Raw genomic sequence first — 17,515 nt, forward strand, 5'->3', positions numbered from 1 at the left:
ACTGTAAGTAACTTACGTATGTATCAATATACAATTATAATAATAATAATAATAATAATAATAATAATAATAATAATAATAATAATAATAATAATAATAATAATAATAATTATGAGAAAAAATTAAAAGTATAATTTCTGGAATACATTATCTTAGCGAATGTTTATTTGTTTTTCTTGTTTTTGCAGAATTGCATTGCTTACACCTCCTGACCGCCAGGTGGCGCTGACAAACCTCTAGCAGCTGTTGGTAATGTTTACTTCCGGGTCGTACGGTCTTCGGCTTGTGGGGATTGTCATGTTTTCTGGATTGTGATATATTTTTTGAGTGTGACTAAACTATACTCCTTTAAAAAAGTACTTTCTTCCATTGCGGTGTGTTATCCGTGTTCATATCACAACAATGGCCGAGGTAAGTCCAGCTTTGAAGTCTTTTCATGGCTTTTTCTGTTGCTCCCGCTCACGCGCTACAGAACGTATACCGTGCCGGGCCCGGCTAATTGCTGCATGGCGTTACGTTTACAATACGATGTGTTGTTTGTATAACATATATTGAAGGGTAGAGTCATTTTCAAATGGTGCATTTGTTGTACTGGTTAAATATAATGTTATTAAAGATAACCATTTAATTCTACAGGATGTCCAGAAGCACTCCGTCCACACGTTGGTCTTCAGATCTCTCAAAAGGACGCATGATATGTTTGTGTCCGACCATGCGAAGTCCGTCGCACTGGATGATGAAAGGTTTGAACTTTATTTCTAAAAGTACATTTAGGTATTTTAAAAATCTTGTCTTCTGTATTTAAAACTACCCTTGGAGTCCAGCGTTGACTAGTTTAAGTGCAGCTGTTTGTGTTGTAATATTAAATAAGACCTCAGTAGGCTACAGAGGAAAATAAAAGTGAAATTGTACTTTTTTAATGCTTTTAATAAATCTTAAAAGTGTCACAGATCTTTAGGCTTAAACAGTGTTTTTATAGTAGCTGTTTAAAAATAATAATAAATTAATTAAAATTGTTTAACAAGGGAGATTGGGCAGAATAATAATAATATTAGTAATAATACTACATTACACTTCGATTTTCTTGTAACACAAAGACGCTTAAATGCTCCCCTTCTCAGCATATATATGTTATAATGTCTGTTGGCTTGTAATAAATAATGTGAGTTTGTAAGTGTGCTTGCAACTATAAGACTCTTAAACTCAGGGCTGAGCAATACCCTTAACATGTATTGTTATGGTATTGATAAGTAATATTTATAATAATAATAATATGATATGTATATATATATATATATCATTATATAATGAATTGCATATTAAATATAGGGTTAGGGATTAATATATAATGGAATATAACATGTGACTGCTGTATGGTAATATTGATCTTTTAATGTGATGAAGTCATGGATCTTTCAGGTATTTTATTCACTGAATTAACCAAAAATAGACCAATGGATTTTTTTAAATCAGCATTTTGATATTCAGTTGCATACAATACCACGAGAGAAGATGTTATCAATATTGCTCACTTCTAGTAAAATAACAGAACTGTTCAAAGCCTTGCACTTTGTATTGTTAAGCATTATAGCAGACAAATCTTATTTTTTGTATTTTTATTATTTAAAGTTGTTTTGAAGGAGAAAATGATGCATTATTGTCTCCTGTATTTGCAGCCACAAGGTGAAGATGGGTGTGAAACTGAAGGCGGATTATAGTGCAGTTCAACACATGCCTGTCCTGAAGGAAGGGAAGGACCGAGTGTCACAGCTTCCTGGCAGTATGCTCGGCCACCAGAGCTACACACAGCCAGGTGAGGAGGAAACATTTACAGTTAGTTATGGTGAAACACAATCATGCAGACATTTTATTTTCATGCCTCCAGTATTTAAAATGTTTTTAATAGTTATTTATTTTTGGACTGATGATAATTTCCATGTTGTATTCCTGTTGCTCTAAAAGCTCAATTGTGTGTTGTTTCCCCCCCAATGCGTTTCAGGGGATGACCCAGAATACCTGATCACCGGGACACATGCGTATCCCTCTGGACCTGGTCAGTACTATGCTATTAATATAACCAAGCTGCATGCTTGTTATGGTTCTGATCCCAGTCATTGAACATCACCACCATTATTTTAGTGTGTTATACAAGTATTTTTCATTCAATAGGAGTATCCTTGACTGCTGACACAAAGATGCACAGGAATCCCAGTGAGGGAGGAGTCCTCTCCATGGCGCTGGCCTTGCCGCCCTCACAGGCCAGGTACACTTTGTTTTCTCTCCACAGTGTCATTTGGCATAAATGTTCAGGGTTAAGAACATTTTCAGGACTTTTTTTTAAAGGATTTTAACATAATTTATTCATATATAAACAATATTCATGTGTTGTTGTTGAATTTTTAGGCATGACATAAGTCGCACTTCTGCCAGTGTTGGTGACATCCATCGACATGCGGGAGGAGGAGAGAGATCGCACCCTCATTTGACTTCTGTGGTAGGTCGCAGGGTTTTTCCCCACTTGATGAGATATCTTGTTTTCTCTTGCTGTAAAAATCCCTGAGAAAAGTGCATGATGATGAATTAATGTTTGTTTATTTTAGTCTCTCTTGGACGGAGGCACCAGAAATTCTACGCTCTCCAGGAAAGCTCCAACCATGCCTAAACCCCAGTGGCATCCTCCATGGAAACTGTTCCGGGTACCTAAAAATCATTGGAACTTTTCCCTTTTTATGCGTTGTTTTCCTTTTTATTTGGATACAGTTGACGCTCTGATGCCAATGCGAGACATCTGGGATGTTTCCTCTGCGTTATTAACAGTAGTATGTTTTATCTGACAGGTTATCAGTGGTCACCTTGGCTGGGTGAGATCCATCGCTGTGGAGCCGGGGAATCAGTGGTTTGTCACAGGCTCTGCTGATAGAACCATAAAGGTGAGTAAAGTTGAAAGTAAAACTAATTTTCCCTGTCACTATCGAAGCACTTATTTAAGTATTTACAACTGCAGCTTTTACAATAACGTCCCTACTCTGGACATATTATTTCTAGAAATGTTCGATAATGCTCCCAAGTATGACTCAAAGGCTGTTTGTTCTCCACAGATCTGGGACCTGGCCAGTGGGAAGCTGAAGCTCTCCCTGACTGGACACATCAGTACAGTGCGAGGTGTGGCGGTCAGCAATCGCAGCCCCTACCTGTTCTCCTGTGGAGAAGACAAGCAAGTCAAGTGCTGGGATCTGGAGTACAACAAGGTGAGACTTTGTAATGAGGAGGTGGTTCATGTGATGGAGTTCCTGAAGCCTTAAAGTGCCATTTCGTGTTTGTTGATTTCTGGATTCTCCTGACAATGTCAATCTGTGTATTAGGTCATCAGGCACTACCACGGACACCTTAGTGCTGTGTATGATATAGACCTGCATCCAACTATTGACGTGCTGGTGACGTGCAGCAGAGATGCCACAGCGAGGGTAAGTTGGTACTTTGCACGTTCGCTGCTAAATGTATGAATGATGATGTGGAAACTTGACTGAACACAGAACTCAAAGTGGTGCTTCGGGACCAGCAGGCCGTCCAAACGCATTGAATGGCAGCTTCTGAATGTTTTTGCGCAGCCTGCCTTGTCTGCTCCTGGTGGATTTACTCTGTGGTTTGTGTTCAGGTCTTCATCTTGTGTTGTGCTCTCCAAGCATCAATCATTTCTGGCTATCAGATGTCTGCATCTGTCACCTTATACCAACACAGCACTTATTAAACAATGGAACTACAGTTGGATAATGAACAACGTGCTCACGCTGCATTCTCACTTGGTCTTGGTGTAGGTTTCTGTTGTGTGCACCCACACACATACTCTCTGCCACTTAAAGACTGCAGGAGGAAAATAATGAAGTTTAGAGAGACCATCCCTCCATCAGGGGACTTGAGTATGATGTGTAAGTATTCAGGCCTCTGCAGAATTAATTAATTCAACTCATTTGATTTCTTCTCTGTCCATGCAGGTGTGGGACATCAGGTCAAAAGCTAACGTGCACACACTCACCGGCCACACCAACACTGTCGCCACAGTGAGATGTCAGGCTGCAGAACCACAAGTCATCACCGGTAAATACACTTTGTTCTGTTTAAAGAGCCTAAGAATACCAAACTTATTATTACGCATCATCGATGAAACGTAAACCTGATTGGTTGTGGCCTTTTTTAACTATTAATCTCAGATGACCACTTCTACACTTCTTGCAGGCAGCCACGATTCAACCATCAGGCTCTGGGATTTGATTGCTGGAAAAACTAGAGCAACTCTGACAAACCACAAGAAGTCTGTCCGAACTCTGGCGCTGCACCCGAGACAGTAAGTTACCCTGAACTAGCACGCGTTGTTTAATTAGGTACAATAAGTCAACAGTTGATTATTGGTTCGCTGTTAATAAACGTTTGCTGGTTTCCATTTGTTTTGTATCCTTTTGATTGAATACATTTGGGGCTTTTTTTATTTTATAAAGGAATCAATATAAAAAGATTGTTACACTAACACCATTATAAAACAGACAAAGAGTTATTAATATGCTTAACGTATATGCTTATTTGCTGTGTTTTACAGATACACGTTTGCCTCTGGCTCTGCTGATAATATCAAGCAGTGGATGTTCCCAGATGGCAACTTCATCCAGAACCTGTCAGGCCACAACGCCATCATCAACACTCTTGCTGTTAACTCTGATGGCGTGCTGGTGTCTGGAGGTAAGTCTGAAATAGCTACGCTGTCACTTTAACTTTTTCAAACGTTCAATTCTTAATCAAAGATTATGTTTCTTAAATGATACAGGTGATTACAGTAGTAGAAACTCAATAAACGTTTGTGTTCCCTCTGTAGCCGACAATGGAACCATCCACATGTGGGATTGGAGGACAGGCTACAACTTCCAGCGGATTCATGCAGCTGTGCAGCCGGGGTCTCTGGACAGCGAGTCTGGCATCTTTGCGTGCAAGTTCGATAACTCCGAAAGCAGACTGATCACCGCCGAGGCCGACAAGACCATAAAAGTGTACAAAGAGGACGACACCGCCGTAAGTTACACGATATATCTAAAGGTTGAATTGTAGTGTCGGGTTCTCCGGCGTCGGATTGAAAGTTTGACGGCTCTGTTTCCTTCCCTGCAGACAGAGGAAAGCCACCCCGTCAACTGGAAACCAGAAATCCTCAAGAGAAAAAGATTCTAATGATTTTTTATTTGTTCTTCTTGTCACAGTAATAATGTTTAATTGTATTTCTATCAAACCTCCTGATGTAAAATACGCCCATCAAGTTTAGCTTCTGCTTTTTCTTAACTGATGTGTCTTCGACTTGAAGCGGCCACATTGTCTTTATTCTAAAAACCATTTGCAGTCTTCATTGTACGATGTAAGTCCAATAAAGTGGCCATTGTGGACTGCCAGGAACCTCCCCGAGTGTTTGTTCTTCATGATGACGGCTCTCTGGTGGCTCTGGTCCGTCAGATCCACCAACATCAGCCACTCTTCAGACGCAGCCGGACTGACCTCAGAGTGGACCTGGTTCCTGCTGGGGTCAAACCCTGCAGAGGGTGCGTTGGAAAACTGCATTGACTCAAAGCTGCCAGTTGTACAGACACGGAAACAAGCGTGTCCTTTTTTCTTTTCTGGTTTTTGCAATGTTACGTTTATTTTCTTTGCTCCCATTTAATAAAAGTTTTTTCACATAATTGCCGTTTATTTTGTTTAGTGAAGATTAGTTTGTGTACTTACCCAGGTATCGGTTGGTGACGACGTTCCTGTAGTACTTACAGCCGTCGCCCTTAATCTCCACCCAGTAACAATGATCTCCAGCTGTCTCATTGAGCTCCACTGTGTTTCTGGAGTCTTCAGTGGGGGGGATTATCTGCTCACCTGTAAACACAAGAGATTACCTCACATACACACGTTTTAATAGAATAATTTCAGTGTGCAAAGGGTTCACCACAAGTACAAGAAATACATTTTCTTAAGTGGTATCTAGCCATGCACTCGGTGTGAACAGTAGTCGCTGGAACTACTTTCTCGCAAACAAAGGATCCATATGAAAATTGTTCAGTGTGTCAAAACATCCCAGGGACGCCAACGCTGGTCGAGACTGGATTATTTTATCATCCGTGGTCCCCAGAGAAACCATTGTTGTGTAAACCTGTATCTACCTGATTCATGGATGTAGAGCTTTGAGAGAGCGTGGCGAAACCCTCGTCCCGGTTTCTTCTTCAGGTGTGGTTTTGACGGTTCTGGCTGATCCACCTGCTCCCTCTGAGGTTCTTCAACTGCCAGGAGGTGACCAGCGTTAAACATGATCTCCTCCTCCAGAGACCTGAGACACATCTCAAAGTGCTCCTCGTCCTTCTGCGCATTTCTAGAGAGACGACACCGTTGAAGGTGAGATGTAAAATATCTGAGAGCTCAGGTGATGATCTAATCTCTAAAATAGTCTTCGCCTCCTCACCTGAAGTCCACCCACAGCAGGCCTGCGGTGATCAGCCCCAGCCACTCGCTTGCCTCCCAGTTGTTGGTCAACATGGCGGGCACGATGATGACCTCCCTGGTGTCTGCATAGTTGAGCTCCTTCTTACAGCTGCGGGACGCCTGGTAAGCTGGAGTCATGAACGGACAAATCACCACAGCCTCCTCCACACCTGCAGCCATCCTGAAAACACACACACACACACACATCAAATGTATTCTTACTCGTGCATTTAATGTATCCCATCACTTACTATGATTCCTCCGTACTCACGAGTCGTTTATGTTCCCCGTCACCCCTCCTTCGATATCCATCCACACTGGCAGACCATCATCTTTGAGACGGTCGTGTATCTTTTTCACCAGAGCCTGGTCATCCCACTGGTAGGAGAGCATAATATGAGATGGCATGTTCCCTCTTTTTCACTATAATCTGTGAGAGAACAGCTCGTCTGAAGCGTCTGTGTTTGTGGAGTGGCTGAACAAACGGACCCAGGTAAAGGGAGACTCAGCAGCTATGCTGCTCGGTTACTCAGGTATACAGCTCAGGTTACATCTGTTGCTTGGTTACAGTGCTTGCAAGGCCCAACCGGAGGCTGTGTGATGGATACTGAACCCTGCAGGACCAATGAGGGCTGCACCGTGATAATCAAGGTGCTGAAAGAGCTGTGCCAGGTGTAATTGTTGTTCTTTCAACATAATTTCTCCAGGATATGTTGCATTGCTTTGGAAAGCTGTTGACACGGCACTAAAGCTTTTCCACGGTTATTGTTTTATTTATTTTTAATTCAGTCGATTATTTTACTTTGAAAATATATTTAGAAAGCAACATTAATTGTTTTCATTTATATTGATTTTAAATGTTACATGTATGAATGAAATGAATAGTAAAACACATTTGGAACTTGGCACATGGCTATGGCTTCAGTGAAGGGTCAATAATATCATGAGTGTGAAATGATGACGAGGCACAACTCATAACCTCAAATGTCTGTGTGCGTTTAAAACTTCAGTGTCACGCACATTGTGCAGACTTTTCTCAGAATTGTTGTGCACATTTTATTTATTTTTAACGATACAAATAATTTCTACACATCAACAAAGTTTCACAGGCTTACAAAGGGTGACCGACATCCAGAGACTTTAAATTGTGTCTGAGCAGCATTTTAGACGCTCAAAGCTTTATTGATACATATTTGAGCACATTTCTGGCCAAATAAACTTGTTCGAACTCAAATGTTGCTTTTTTGTTTTGTCTGTTGGTGGGAGGGTTACAATTAAAGCTTCTACAGTGCAGTTCTCGTTTTTACCAGTCGAGGGAGACGTCCTAATACCACACGGACTGAACCTCGTCAAACGTCTTATTTATTAGATTTATTCTAACCACTTCACCAGAATCAGACGAGCTGCATCACATATTGTATTATCTCAACTTTCTCACAACAGTTCACTCGGCACGAGTTGTATCTCCTACTTTGCACCCCTTGTTCTTCAACAGGTAAAACATTGGCTACTATGCCACCTTTCAGCACGCGGCACTAATCTCTCGGCCTAATTAAATCTTAAGCAATCGGGGCCACAGATGGAGCCGATCTGCGTGGGACGTGCCGCCTGGCAGGAGGTGTGTTCATGCGCACAGTGTGTGCTCTGTGGCTTCTCAGTGTGAAGAAGTCCAGGGGGATTTACACTACTAGATGTGTGGATATCTAGTCTCTAAAACCACACAATAAACTGCTGGAATATTGTGATGGAGAACGACTGCTGGCTTTTTTCCTGCGCGCAAAAATGCACGGTGCTTTTATTTTGGAGAGGTGCTCTGAAATGTGATTCAAGAGTGTGACTTGGACAGGGAAATATGTAGTCTAACTTCGACTCACAAACCAAGAGTTCAAAGCCATGTGGAAAGGAGCAATGGGTCGCAAAAAAGCCGCAACTTCGCTCCTTCGGACGCTCGTGCTGTCGCTGCTTTGCGCGCAGTCGCTCGGACAGGTATTCAACCTGACGCTGTCTGTTAAAGAGGGCTTGCCTGCTAAAACCATCATTGGAGATCTGGGAGCGGGGTTAAGGAGGCCAAGCACTGGATTCTTCATCTCAGAGAGCAGAGACTCTTATGTGTTCAGAGACTTAGAAATAGACGCAGACACGGGGATCATCTCCACAGCCGTGATCCTGGACAGAGAGAACACAGATAAGTATGAGTTTGTGGCAGCTACCCTGACAGGAGAGATGATCAAAGTGTACCTAGAGGTGAAAGATGTGAACGACCACTCACCTGTGTTTCCCTCAGAGGAGGTTGACTTGGAAATATCAGAACTGAGCCCCCCTGGGAGTCAATTTCAACTTGTAGTTGCTAAAGATGAGGATGAAGGTGAGTTTGGTACCCAGGGATACAGGATCACAGAGAGTGAGATGGGGGAGTTATTCTACCTGGAGTATCGCGGTGGATCTGAGAACCACCCGAGCCTGAATCTCATCCTCACCAGCAAACTAGACAGAGAAACGCAGGACTTCTACTCCCTCGCCATTGAGGCCTTCGATGGCGGCATCCCAGTCAGGACGGGCACTCTTCAGGTGAACATCCGCGTCTTGGATGAGAACGACAACCCGCCCATATTCAACCAGACTGAATACCACGCCTCGCTGCCAGAGAATGCTCCGCTGATGTCTGCAGTGTGTCAGGTCCACGCCACTGACCTCGACCTGGGCGACAACGGCAGAATCACTTATGAGATCAACAGGCGGCAGAGTGACCCGAATGAGATTTTCTCCATCAACGAAACCAGTGGGGTGGTGTATCTCAACAAGCCGCTCGACTATGAGACTCAGGCTTTTCATGAGTTGATCATCAGCGCGAGGGATAACGGGGCTCAACCTGAATACAGCAGCGCTTTTGTGGGTGTGAATGTGCTAAATATCAACGATAACAGTCCCAGCATCAGTGTGCTGTTTCTCAGCGAGACAGGAGACGCAGTGGTTTCAGAGGCAGCAGCGATCGGGGACTATGTGGCCCGGATTTCAGTGTCAGACCCCGACTTTAAGGAGGAGAGCGTCACCGTCACGCTTCAGGAGGATGATGGGAAGTTCACCCTGAAGCAGACAGACGATTATCTGTACGCTTTGTGTGTCAATGCAGAGCTAGACAGGGAAGAGAATGATCTGTATGAGTTAAAGGTGCAAGCATCAGATTTTGGGAGCCCACCTCTGAGTAGTGAGATGGTCCTCCTCCTGAGGGTATCTGACACCAATGATTGCCACCCAGTTTTTGAGAAGGATGTGTACATCATCGGCGTTTCAGAGGACGCTCCTCAGGGGAGTTCGCTCATCCAGATGCGGGCCCGAGACGCAGATGAGGGCGTCAACTCAGAGGTCAGATACTCCATCCTGAAGTCCAACCAGGACAGCCTGCTCAGCATTGACCCGGAGTCAGGCCTGGTCACAACAGCTGCAGCTCTGGACAGAGAGACACAGATGGAGGTTTGGTTCCTGGTGGTGGCGTCTGATGGAGGGGAACCGGCTCTGTCATCCACGGCTACAGTCACCGTGCTGGTGGAGGACGTCAATGACAACGAGCCTGTGTTTCAGCAGCAGCTGTACAACGTGTCCATACCAGAGCACAGTGACGTTGGGAGCTGCTTTTTACAAGTATGTTGGAGAGTATTTAGCTTAAAGCGTGTCAAAACACGACATCTTCTCACTTACTCTTAGGGGGATGTTGAGGGAGTAGTTTTGTTTTATTGTCCAGCTTTTTGAGATATCTGTCCATAAAATATTTGCCTTCACACCAGTACACCTTACAAGGTGTTTTGGGGGGCATTGATATTCCTTTATTACATAACACTGTATGTAGAAAGCAGACAGGAAATGAAGATGGAGAGAGGAAATGGCACAAAGGCACCCAGTCAGACTGGAGTCAGTGTCTTTAACACCACACTGCCCCTCAGCCAGATTTAAGACATCAGAATAATCTTTTTGGTGGTCAAAGCATTGAAAGATAATATTTTAAATGTTCAGCGGCAACGTGTCTTTCCAGAAACATTGTCCTCGATTATTTGAAAATATAATCAGCAGATTAATCGGTAATGAAAGTAATAGTTGCAGTTTCCTCATGGTGCAATGTTAAGTTAAAGTTAAGGCGCCCTCTATGACAGAAATTCACACCCTGGGGGCCGCGACACCTCCAGGGTCACAATATAATGAGATGATTACCAAAATAATGTTTTTCTACATACAGAAGAATAAATGTTCTTTAAAATAGAGTTGACTTATTTGTCAAGACTAAATGATGACTAAGGCGAGTTTCATTCCGTCCTGTTCAGGCCTACACGCCATATGAGATGAAGAACTCGATTCTCAAGAGGCGTTATGCAAGTTCACGTCAAAACAGAAGTTTCTAATCTCTAATCTAGTTTTTTTCTCGTTATACTTTTAAAAATATGTTTGTTTTTTTAAACACTTGCATATTATGCAGTTATTGATAACGACACAAGTAGACTTATGCTTTATTTTAAGGGGTAAAATGGCAGAAATCTTTGGAACCACTTCAGAACAACACAATCCAGACATCGATCTTGACAATTCTCAGTTATATATCGACTAGATATTGAGATTTGTGTGCAAAGCAGAGAAATTCAACATCTTATGCTCCGTCTTGCTGTCTCTTTCTTACGTCTCGTAACACAAACGTAGCCTTCAGTCTGTATGCATAAAGACGTCAGTGTTCCTCTTAAACACACACACACACACACACACACACACACACACACACACACACACACACACACACACACACACACACACACACACACACACACACACACACACACTTTCCAGTTCAGCACTGTCACTTGTGATATGACAGATGTGATGCCTGGTACCACAATCCTGCAGCCTGGCACACAAGCTGAAACCATTACAAAAGAAGCCTTATTTACCAACACATTGTCTGTAAACACCATTTATATCTTGCATTTAATTAGATTAAATAAGAACAAAGAAAATCAGGAAATCTTTTCACCGTAGGGTGATCTATCACAAGCCTGAGCAATAAGTGTGTGGTGTTGTGCAAATGCACTTAGGCCCTTTTACTTTATTCAGATGAACTAAAATACGAGACTCTTCTAAGACAACACGGCAAAGAAGTGAGGTGAAAGTGAGCGGTGGAAAGTGAAAGCAACTAGGTCTGTCTGCCTGCTTTCATAATCAATTTAAGATTTAGATTTATTTTCAGATTAACCATTTACTCTATAAACATAATGACAAATCTGTGTCCCTGAGCTCTGGGGGAAGTTGTTTAAGTTGCCAATCCAAAACGCAAAGATAGTCCATTTGCAATACAAAACAGGAAAACAAATGAGCTATATCTTGAACTTGGAGGAGCTGGAAGAACGTTTGGCATAAAGAGATGTAAAGTTTGCTGGGTGTGTTACACATCTAATCAGACCTTGACCCATGTCTGTAAAAGTCCCTCTGATCAGAGTTCATAAACGCAGATGATATCATCTTTAGGGCTGTAAAGTGAGCGCTCTATCTGTGAGATGTGTCTCTTGTCAGCGGCGCAGTGGGACATGAAAGGATCTCTGCCGGATCTGAGGCGGGTCTTCACTCTGCAGTTAGGCCGCCTGTTGTTCCTCTGCAGTGATACTCTTCACCCTTTGATTGTCTGGATTGTTTTATGCTTTTATTATGTTGACCTTCACTGGCAGAACAAGAAGAGGATTATGATTCACGGTTAGATAGGTAGAATCATTGACCGGTGATGCTGACGACAGTGTGGCACTACTGTTTATAACAGATGTGTAGCTACAAGGGCTGAACAACTGCAAACTGTATACTTGGGGGGGGGGGAACAAAATGTATTCTACATATAAAGGAAGAATGTGTTGGCGACGCTAAGTGTTCGTGTGTACCAGAAAAGGCCTCAAGTACATAAATACAAATAGAGATAAAGATACCAAAAGAAGCCAAATAAAAGTGCAACATACAGAAACAATAGAATACAAATTCAACTATTAGATACAAATAAACTAAACTAATATAAGAACTTTTTATTTTATTTTATTTTTTTGCCAAGGTGCAGTCGAATCTTGTCGAATCTAACTATTTAAAAATAAACTACAACGAAATCAATTAAAAATATTAGCTGGTTCCTTGCTTATGTTCTCTGTAAGAAGCAGAACTTGCAACAAAAACACAACATGGTGGTCTTGTATTTTAAAGTGAGTGAAACGTGACATAAACATAGGTGAAAAAGACGAAACATAACACGATACAACAATACACACAAAGACTGCAGCAAACTGTGTTGGTTAAAACCGCAGTGATGACATATGCTGTACTGAGGAGAGTTTGAGAAGTTGGATGGCAGATCGTGTGTGTGTGTGTGTGTGTGTGTGTGTGTGTGTGTGTGTGTGTGTGTGGAGGAAGAATGTAATAATAATAGGGAATGAAGGAATATAGAAGAATTTGAGAGTGGTTGAGTATATGAAGTTTGTGGGCAGGTAAAATAAATACTTCTATACACAGTATGCATGTATACGTAAAGACTCCTGTGAGAAAGTATTCTTAGAAGATGAAACTCGACATGAAATATTGTCCATGTTGGAGGTTACTTTGTTTACATACGCAGGTAAAGTGTTTACAGTAAATAACGGCCTTCTAGTCGAGGCAAACAAAGGATTACTGTTAAATAGGGCTTAAGTTTTCCAAAGACGAGTAACAGCCACCTCCAACGGGGACGAGTCATAAGGAATCACAGATCATTTTACATTTAAGTGTTTTCAATCATACACTACATGTCAAATCCATGTCGGAGGGCAGATTGTCTTTTTCCACTGCTTTTTATTAAGTCAATCATTACATGCAAGAGGATTGTTTCGTTGTTGTACCTCAGATGTTAATGACAGTGTTTTAGTTGCTTCTATGTAACTGTATTTTTCTTCTTTTAAGGTTGTCGCCACAGACGCAGACAGCCCTGAGTTTGGCACGCTGCTCTACTCTCTGTCTGACGGCTTTGACATGCAGGACAAACACCCTCTCTTCAAAATCCACCCGCAGACTGGAGAGCTGTGCGTCTCTCAGGATATTGATCGAGACTCGGGGCATACGGTCCACGACATTCTGATCAAAGCTGAAGATCCAGTGAGTGGGCTTCATTTAGTAATAATTAGCTTTGACATACTGTGTCGAAACCTACCCTTTCCTTTCTAATTTACTCCTTGCACTGGGATCGAAACAAGATTTGCACGGACGATTTTACTCTGTGATTTATAAACTGCAGCATTTCTCTTACAAAATTCTCTTCTTTCCTCACTTTCCAAACGTCAGGGAGGCCTGAGCGCACAAACCTATGTGCACATCGAGGTGGAAGACCTGAACAACAACGCTCCAGTGTTTAACCCTGACGAGTACACGATGAGCATCAGCAGCCACACACAGCCCGGCACAGAAATCCTCAACGTCATCGCCACCGACAGAGATTCTGGCAGCTTCGGGCACGTCACCTACGATATCCTTCCTGGTGACATGTCCAGTTTGTTCGCACTGGATAAACAAACAGGTAGGCGGGCGTAAGAAAACACAGATGGCTGGTTACACTTTAAATGAGTTTTCAAACTGTATTTAAATCCCAAGTTTCAGGGACTTGTCACAGAGATCCCCTCACTTAGTGACGTGTGTGACGGGCAGTCCCAGTGTTCAGGGATAAACAACTACTTACTTTGTGTAAGTCTCCATGATATGATTGCCAGTGTCACTGCTCAGCAGGAGCGATGCACGAGGCCCAAAGCTTTATATCCCCATGTGGCCGAGTGTCACGTAAAATGTACACTCACAATGTAATACTGAATAAAATATTAAATAAGTGGAATAAGACATTTTTAAGTGTATTTGAAGTAGTTCTACCTGCACGTGCAAACTAAAAACAGTGTGAGCAGTAGTATTCTCTGAGAACGTAGGCATGGCTGCATTTAGGTGACGTTCCTGACCCATCTGTCATCATGCAGTTCAGTCTATAAATACAGTAAACTCAATGTTGACAAATGTAATGGGGTTATTACCAATGCAGCATGTTGCAAATCTGGCTGTGAACAAAGTTTAATTTAAAGAATTTGGAAAGCTGCACCCTTGGTCATTGTTTTAAATGTATGTGGATGTTATTTATAACATTGGAATTCATGTACTGTTTATAGATCTTAACTAAATAACGTTTGTCTTGTTGTCTAAATTGTATTTTTGTACAAAGAAAGTTTAACACTCCCTTTCTTTACTAATACAATCTAATGATTATTTTCTCTATTTCTATCTCTATTTCTCTATTTTCTATTATTTATAACAACTTAATTAAGTTAAACGAAGCAAAACTTTGATTGTATGACCTGAACTTTAACATATTTCCGTGTAGGAATGCTCCTCCTGACCTCCACTCTCACCCACCTGGGTGCAGCCAGTGTGAAGCTCTCAATAACAGCGCAGGATGGGGAGGGCTTGACCTCAGTCAGGCCTGCAGAGGTCACCATCAATGTTCTGCGCAGCGCCCAGGCTCCAGCTGTGTTCCAGAGGTCGCGCTACACCTTTACAGTGCCTGAGGACGCACCGTCAGCGACTGCTGTGGGGACAGTGGAGGCCATAAACCCAGCAGGTGAGTGCTTATCTCATATTAATAGCTGAATTAGCTAGTTAGTGGTAAATAAAACTTAAAAACACGATGAATCCCAGCCAAGATCTGGATTATAAGGAGCTATGACTTTATGGTTTATGGATCCCAGACTCTGCTGCAGCTCCACCTGCTGACCATGTTGACATCCTTAAATATCTAATGCTCTTTCACCAGTACCAGCATGCATCTGTAAAAATCATTTTATAGACCCTCGATTATAATTACTTTGCAACATTATAGTTGAATTTTGCCTAAGCTTAAATATTGGTCTATGAACCACCTCAAATTATAGCTAAGAATGACGTCACCTTACACAGAAGTCTCTCAGCCAGCTTCACAAAGTGAACCGCACATGTTTTAGAATGAAGAAGAGCGTCGGCTCATCTTCGGCTCAGTTTACACACCAGAATCGTGAGAGTTAAAACACAAATAAGTAAATAAAGTTAACTGACGGATTATTGTGACAAAGACAATTGTCATCGTTCAAATCTCCTTCCAGACATGAAGAGACTGTAAAGAGGAAGTTTAATCTCTAATCCTCCTGAGCCTCATGTACAGATGACGGATGACGAAGGGTCAAAGACAAATCTACGATATATTGTTCCATATTATTATTCTTAAAGGTCAAAGATAGTCTTGTTACAAATAAAGGATTTTAGTGCAGGATTTACTTTTATTATAAATATGTATATTATAATATAATATATGTTTTGTGAGAGTTAATTTGATGTATTGTGTGAGTAATGTTTTACATATTATAAATACAAATAGGAACAGAGTAAAGGAGATACAGCAGCTTGTGTGCTGCATAATATTTCATCTACAGTAACACAGTCTCCTCTCTCTTTGGAGAGTTTCCTGGATTATCCAGTTATAGTCCTGTTGTTTGGCGCCTCCACTCCACTTAATCCCTTCAGCAGCTAAACCACTCCACTCCACTAGACAGTCATTTAAGGTTGTCTAATTAATGAACAGATTAACGCTTCAACTTAAAGTGGAAACAACAGAAGTGTGCCTGTTTGACAGGGGTCGGGCGCCATTAAGCTCTCCGCTTGTTTCGGTGGATGTTAGTTACTGTCGAAGTGCAAAAAACACTTGGAGGGGATTAATGACACCTTCTGAGCTGCGCTGTAATTACTCAATGTGTGTGTGCTGTGTGTTCATGTTCTTATGGTGATCCTTTACTATATTGGATAAATTAATGTTTATTCTTTTTTTCTTTGACCCCATTTGTTTTCTTTTGTCAACGGCTAAAGATAAGTGAATTTAAAGTGTTAACATTTAGGAGAACCCTTTAATGTTTTGTTGATCCAATAAAAAAACTCTCTTCACAGACTCAGAATCAGTCTCCTACCGAATCTCCTCTGGAGACCCTCAAGGTTTGTTCTCCGTTCACCCGAAGTCCGGCCTGATCAGTAACATCAAACATCTGGACCACGAGTCGCAGCCGTACGCCCTGCTGGTTCTTCAGTCCTTCACCGACACCTCTCCAGTTTACAGCACCACACAGGTCAACATTACTATCGCTGACATTAATGACAACGCTCCTGTTTTCCCCAAACTCAGCGACACCATCACAGTGTCTCAAAACACGCTCCCAGGGACAGTGTTGTTTATCGCTCATGCACACGACGATGACAGTGGTGCCAACGGGAGGGTACGGTATCACCTGAAAAGTACCAGAAATGGTACGTTTGTTGTCGACCACAACCTCGGGACAGTTACGTTAAATCAGAGTTTACAGGCGGATCATCAGCAGAGGTACGGTCTGGAAATCGTGGCTAAAGATGAAGGAGAACCTTCCCTGATCTCTACCCTGAGCCTCACAGTCAATGTGGACCGCACCGCTGCCGAACACAGCCTCGCCTTCGAGACGTTAGTCTACCAGGTGGAGATCGGGGAGGGCTACAGGAAAGATTCAAGGGTCATCCAGGTGAGGGCGCACCGGAGCCGAGGAGCTCACCTGTCGAACTCAGGCCTCCATTACTCCTTGGAGGCAGAAGCCGGATTTCCTCCTGCTCCGTTTCGGATTCACCCAAAGACCGGATGGCTGTATCTCTCCCTTAATCTCGACTATGAGACAGAATCCATGTTTCGTTTTCGAGTGTTGGCCACAGCCAGGGAGGCCTCGCTGGCGAACATGACAGCTACAGCCACAGTGATCGTGCTGGTGCTGGACATCAATGACAATCCCCCGGTGTTCAGCAGCGAGGTCTACTACTTCACTGTGTCAGAGGGGTCGTCGCCTCAAGGCCTGGTGGGAACAGTCAAAGCCGTGGATAAGGATTCTGGGAAAAACGCCCAGCTGTCCTACATCCTGCTCACGGACGGGAAGTTCTTTCGCATCAACGCTAAAACAGGTCAAAAAAG

At 42.5% G+C, this 17,515-nt stretch overlaps 3 protein-coding genes across 3 annotated transcripts in view; 2 read left to right on the forward strand and 1 right to left on the reverse strand.

Moving 5' to 3' along the window:
• Window positions 1-243: 243 nt before the first annotated feature.
• plrg1 (pleiotropic regulator 1) lies at window positions 244-5,711 on the forward strand. The gene is made up of 15 exons (XM_029432407.1): window positions 244-411; window positions 637-743; window positions 1,677-1,813; window positions 2,000-2,053; window positions 2,170-2,263; window positions 2,404-2,494; window positions 2,601-2,696; window positions 2,838-2,930; window positions 3,099-3,248; window positions 3,363-3,464; window positions 3,993-4,095; window positions 4,234-4,342; window positions 4,592-4,731; window positions 4,865-5,058; window positions 5,152-5,711. The coding sequence occupies exons 1-15, from the start codon at window positions 403-405 to the stop codon at window positions 5,209-5,211; spliced, it is 1,539 nt and encodes a 512-aa protein (XP_029288267.1). The 5' UTR covers window positions 244-402; the 3' UTR covers window positions 5,212-5,711.
• On the reverse strand, window positions 5,356-6,958 carry LOC115007212 (uncharacterized). Its single transcript, XM_029429976.1, has 5 exons — window positions 6,767-6,958; window positions 6,476-6,676; window positions 6,180-6,385; window positions 5,755-5,895; window positions 5,356-5,564 (listed from the first exon to the last, which is right to left on the reverse strand). The coding sequence occupies exons 1-5, from the start codon at window positions 6,901-6,903 to the stop codon at window positions 5,356-5,358; spliced, it is 894 nt and encodes a 297-aa protein (XP_029285836.1). The 5' UTR covers window positions 6,904-6,958.
• Window positions 6,959-8,388: 1,430 nt separating this feature from the next.
• dchs2 (dachsous cadherin-related 2) overlaps window positions 8,389-17,515 on the forward strand; it is a 28,890-nt gene continuing 19,763 nt past the window's right edge. The window contains 5 exon segments of the mRNA XM_029432397.1: window positions 8,389-10,134; window positions 13,438-13,629; window positions 13,816-14,047; window positions 14,891-15,127; window positions 16,480-17,505. Coding sequence (XP_029288257.1) covers window positions 8,389-10,134; window positions 13,438-13,629; window positions 13,816-14,047; window positions 14,891-15,127; window positions 16,480-17,505 — 3,433 coding nt within the window.

This window comes from Cottoperca gobio, chromosome 1, assembly GCF_900634415.1.
Source record: "Cottoperca gobio chromosome 1, fCotGob3.1, whole genome shotgun sequence".
In the NCBI taxonomy this organism is placed as follows: Eukaryota; Metazoa; Chordata; class Actinopteri; order Perciformes; family Bovichtidae; genus Cottoperca; species Cottoperca gobio.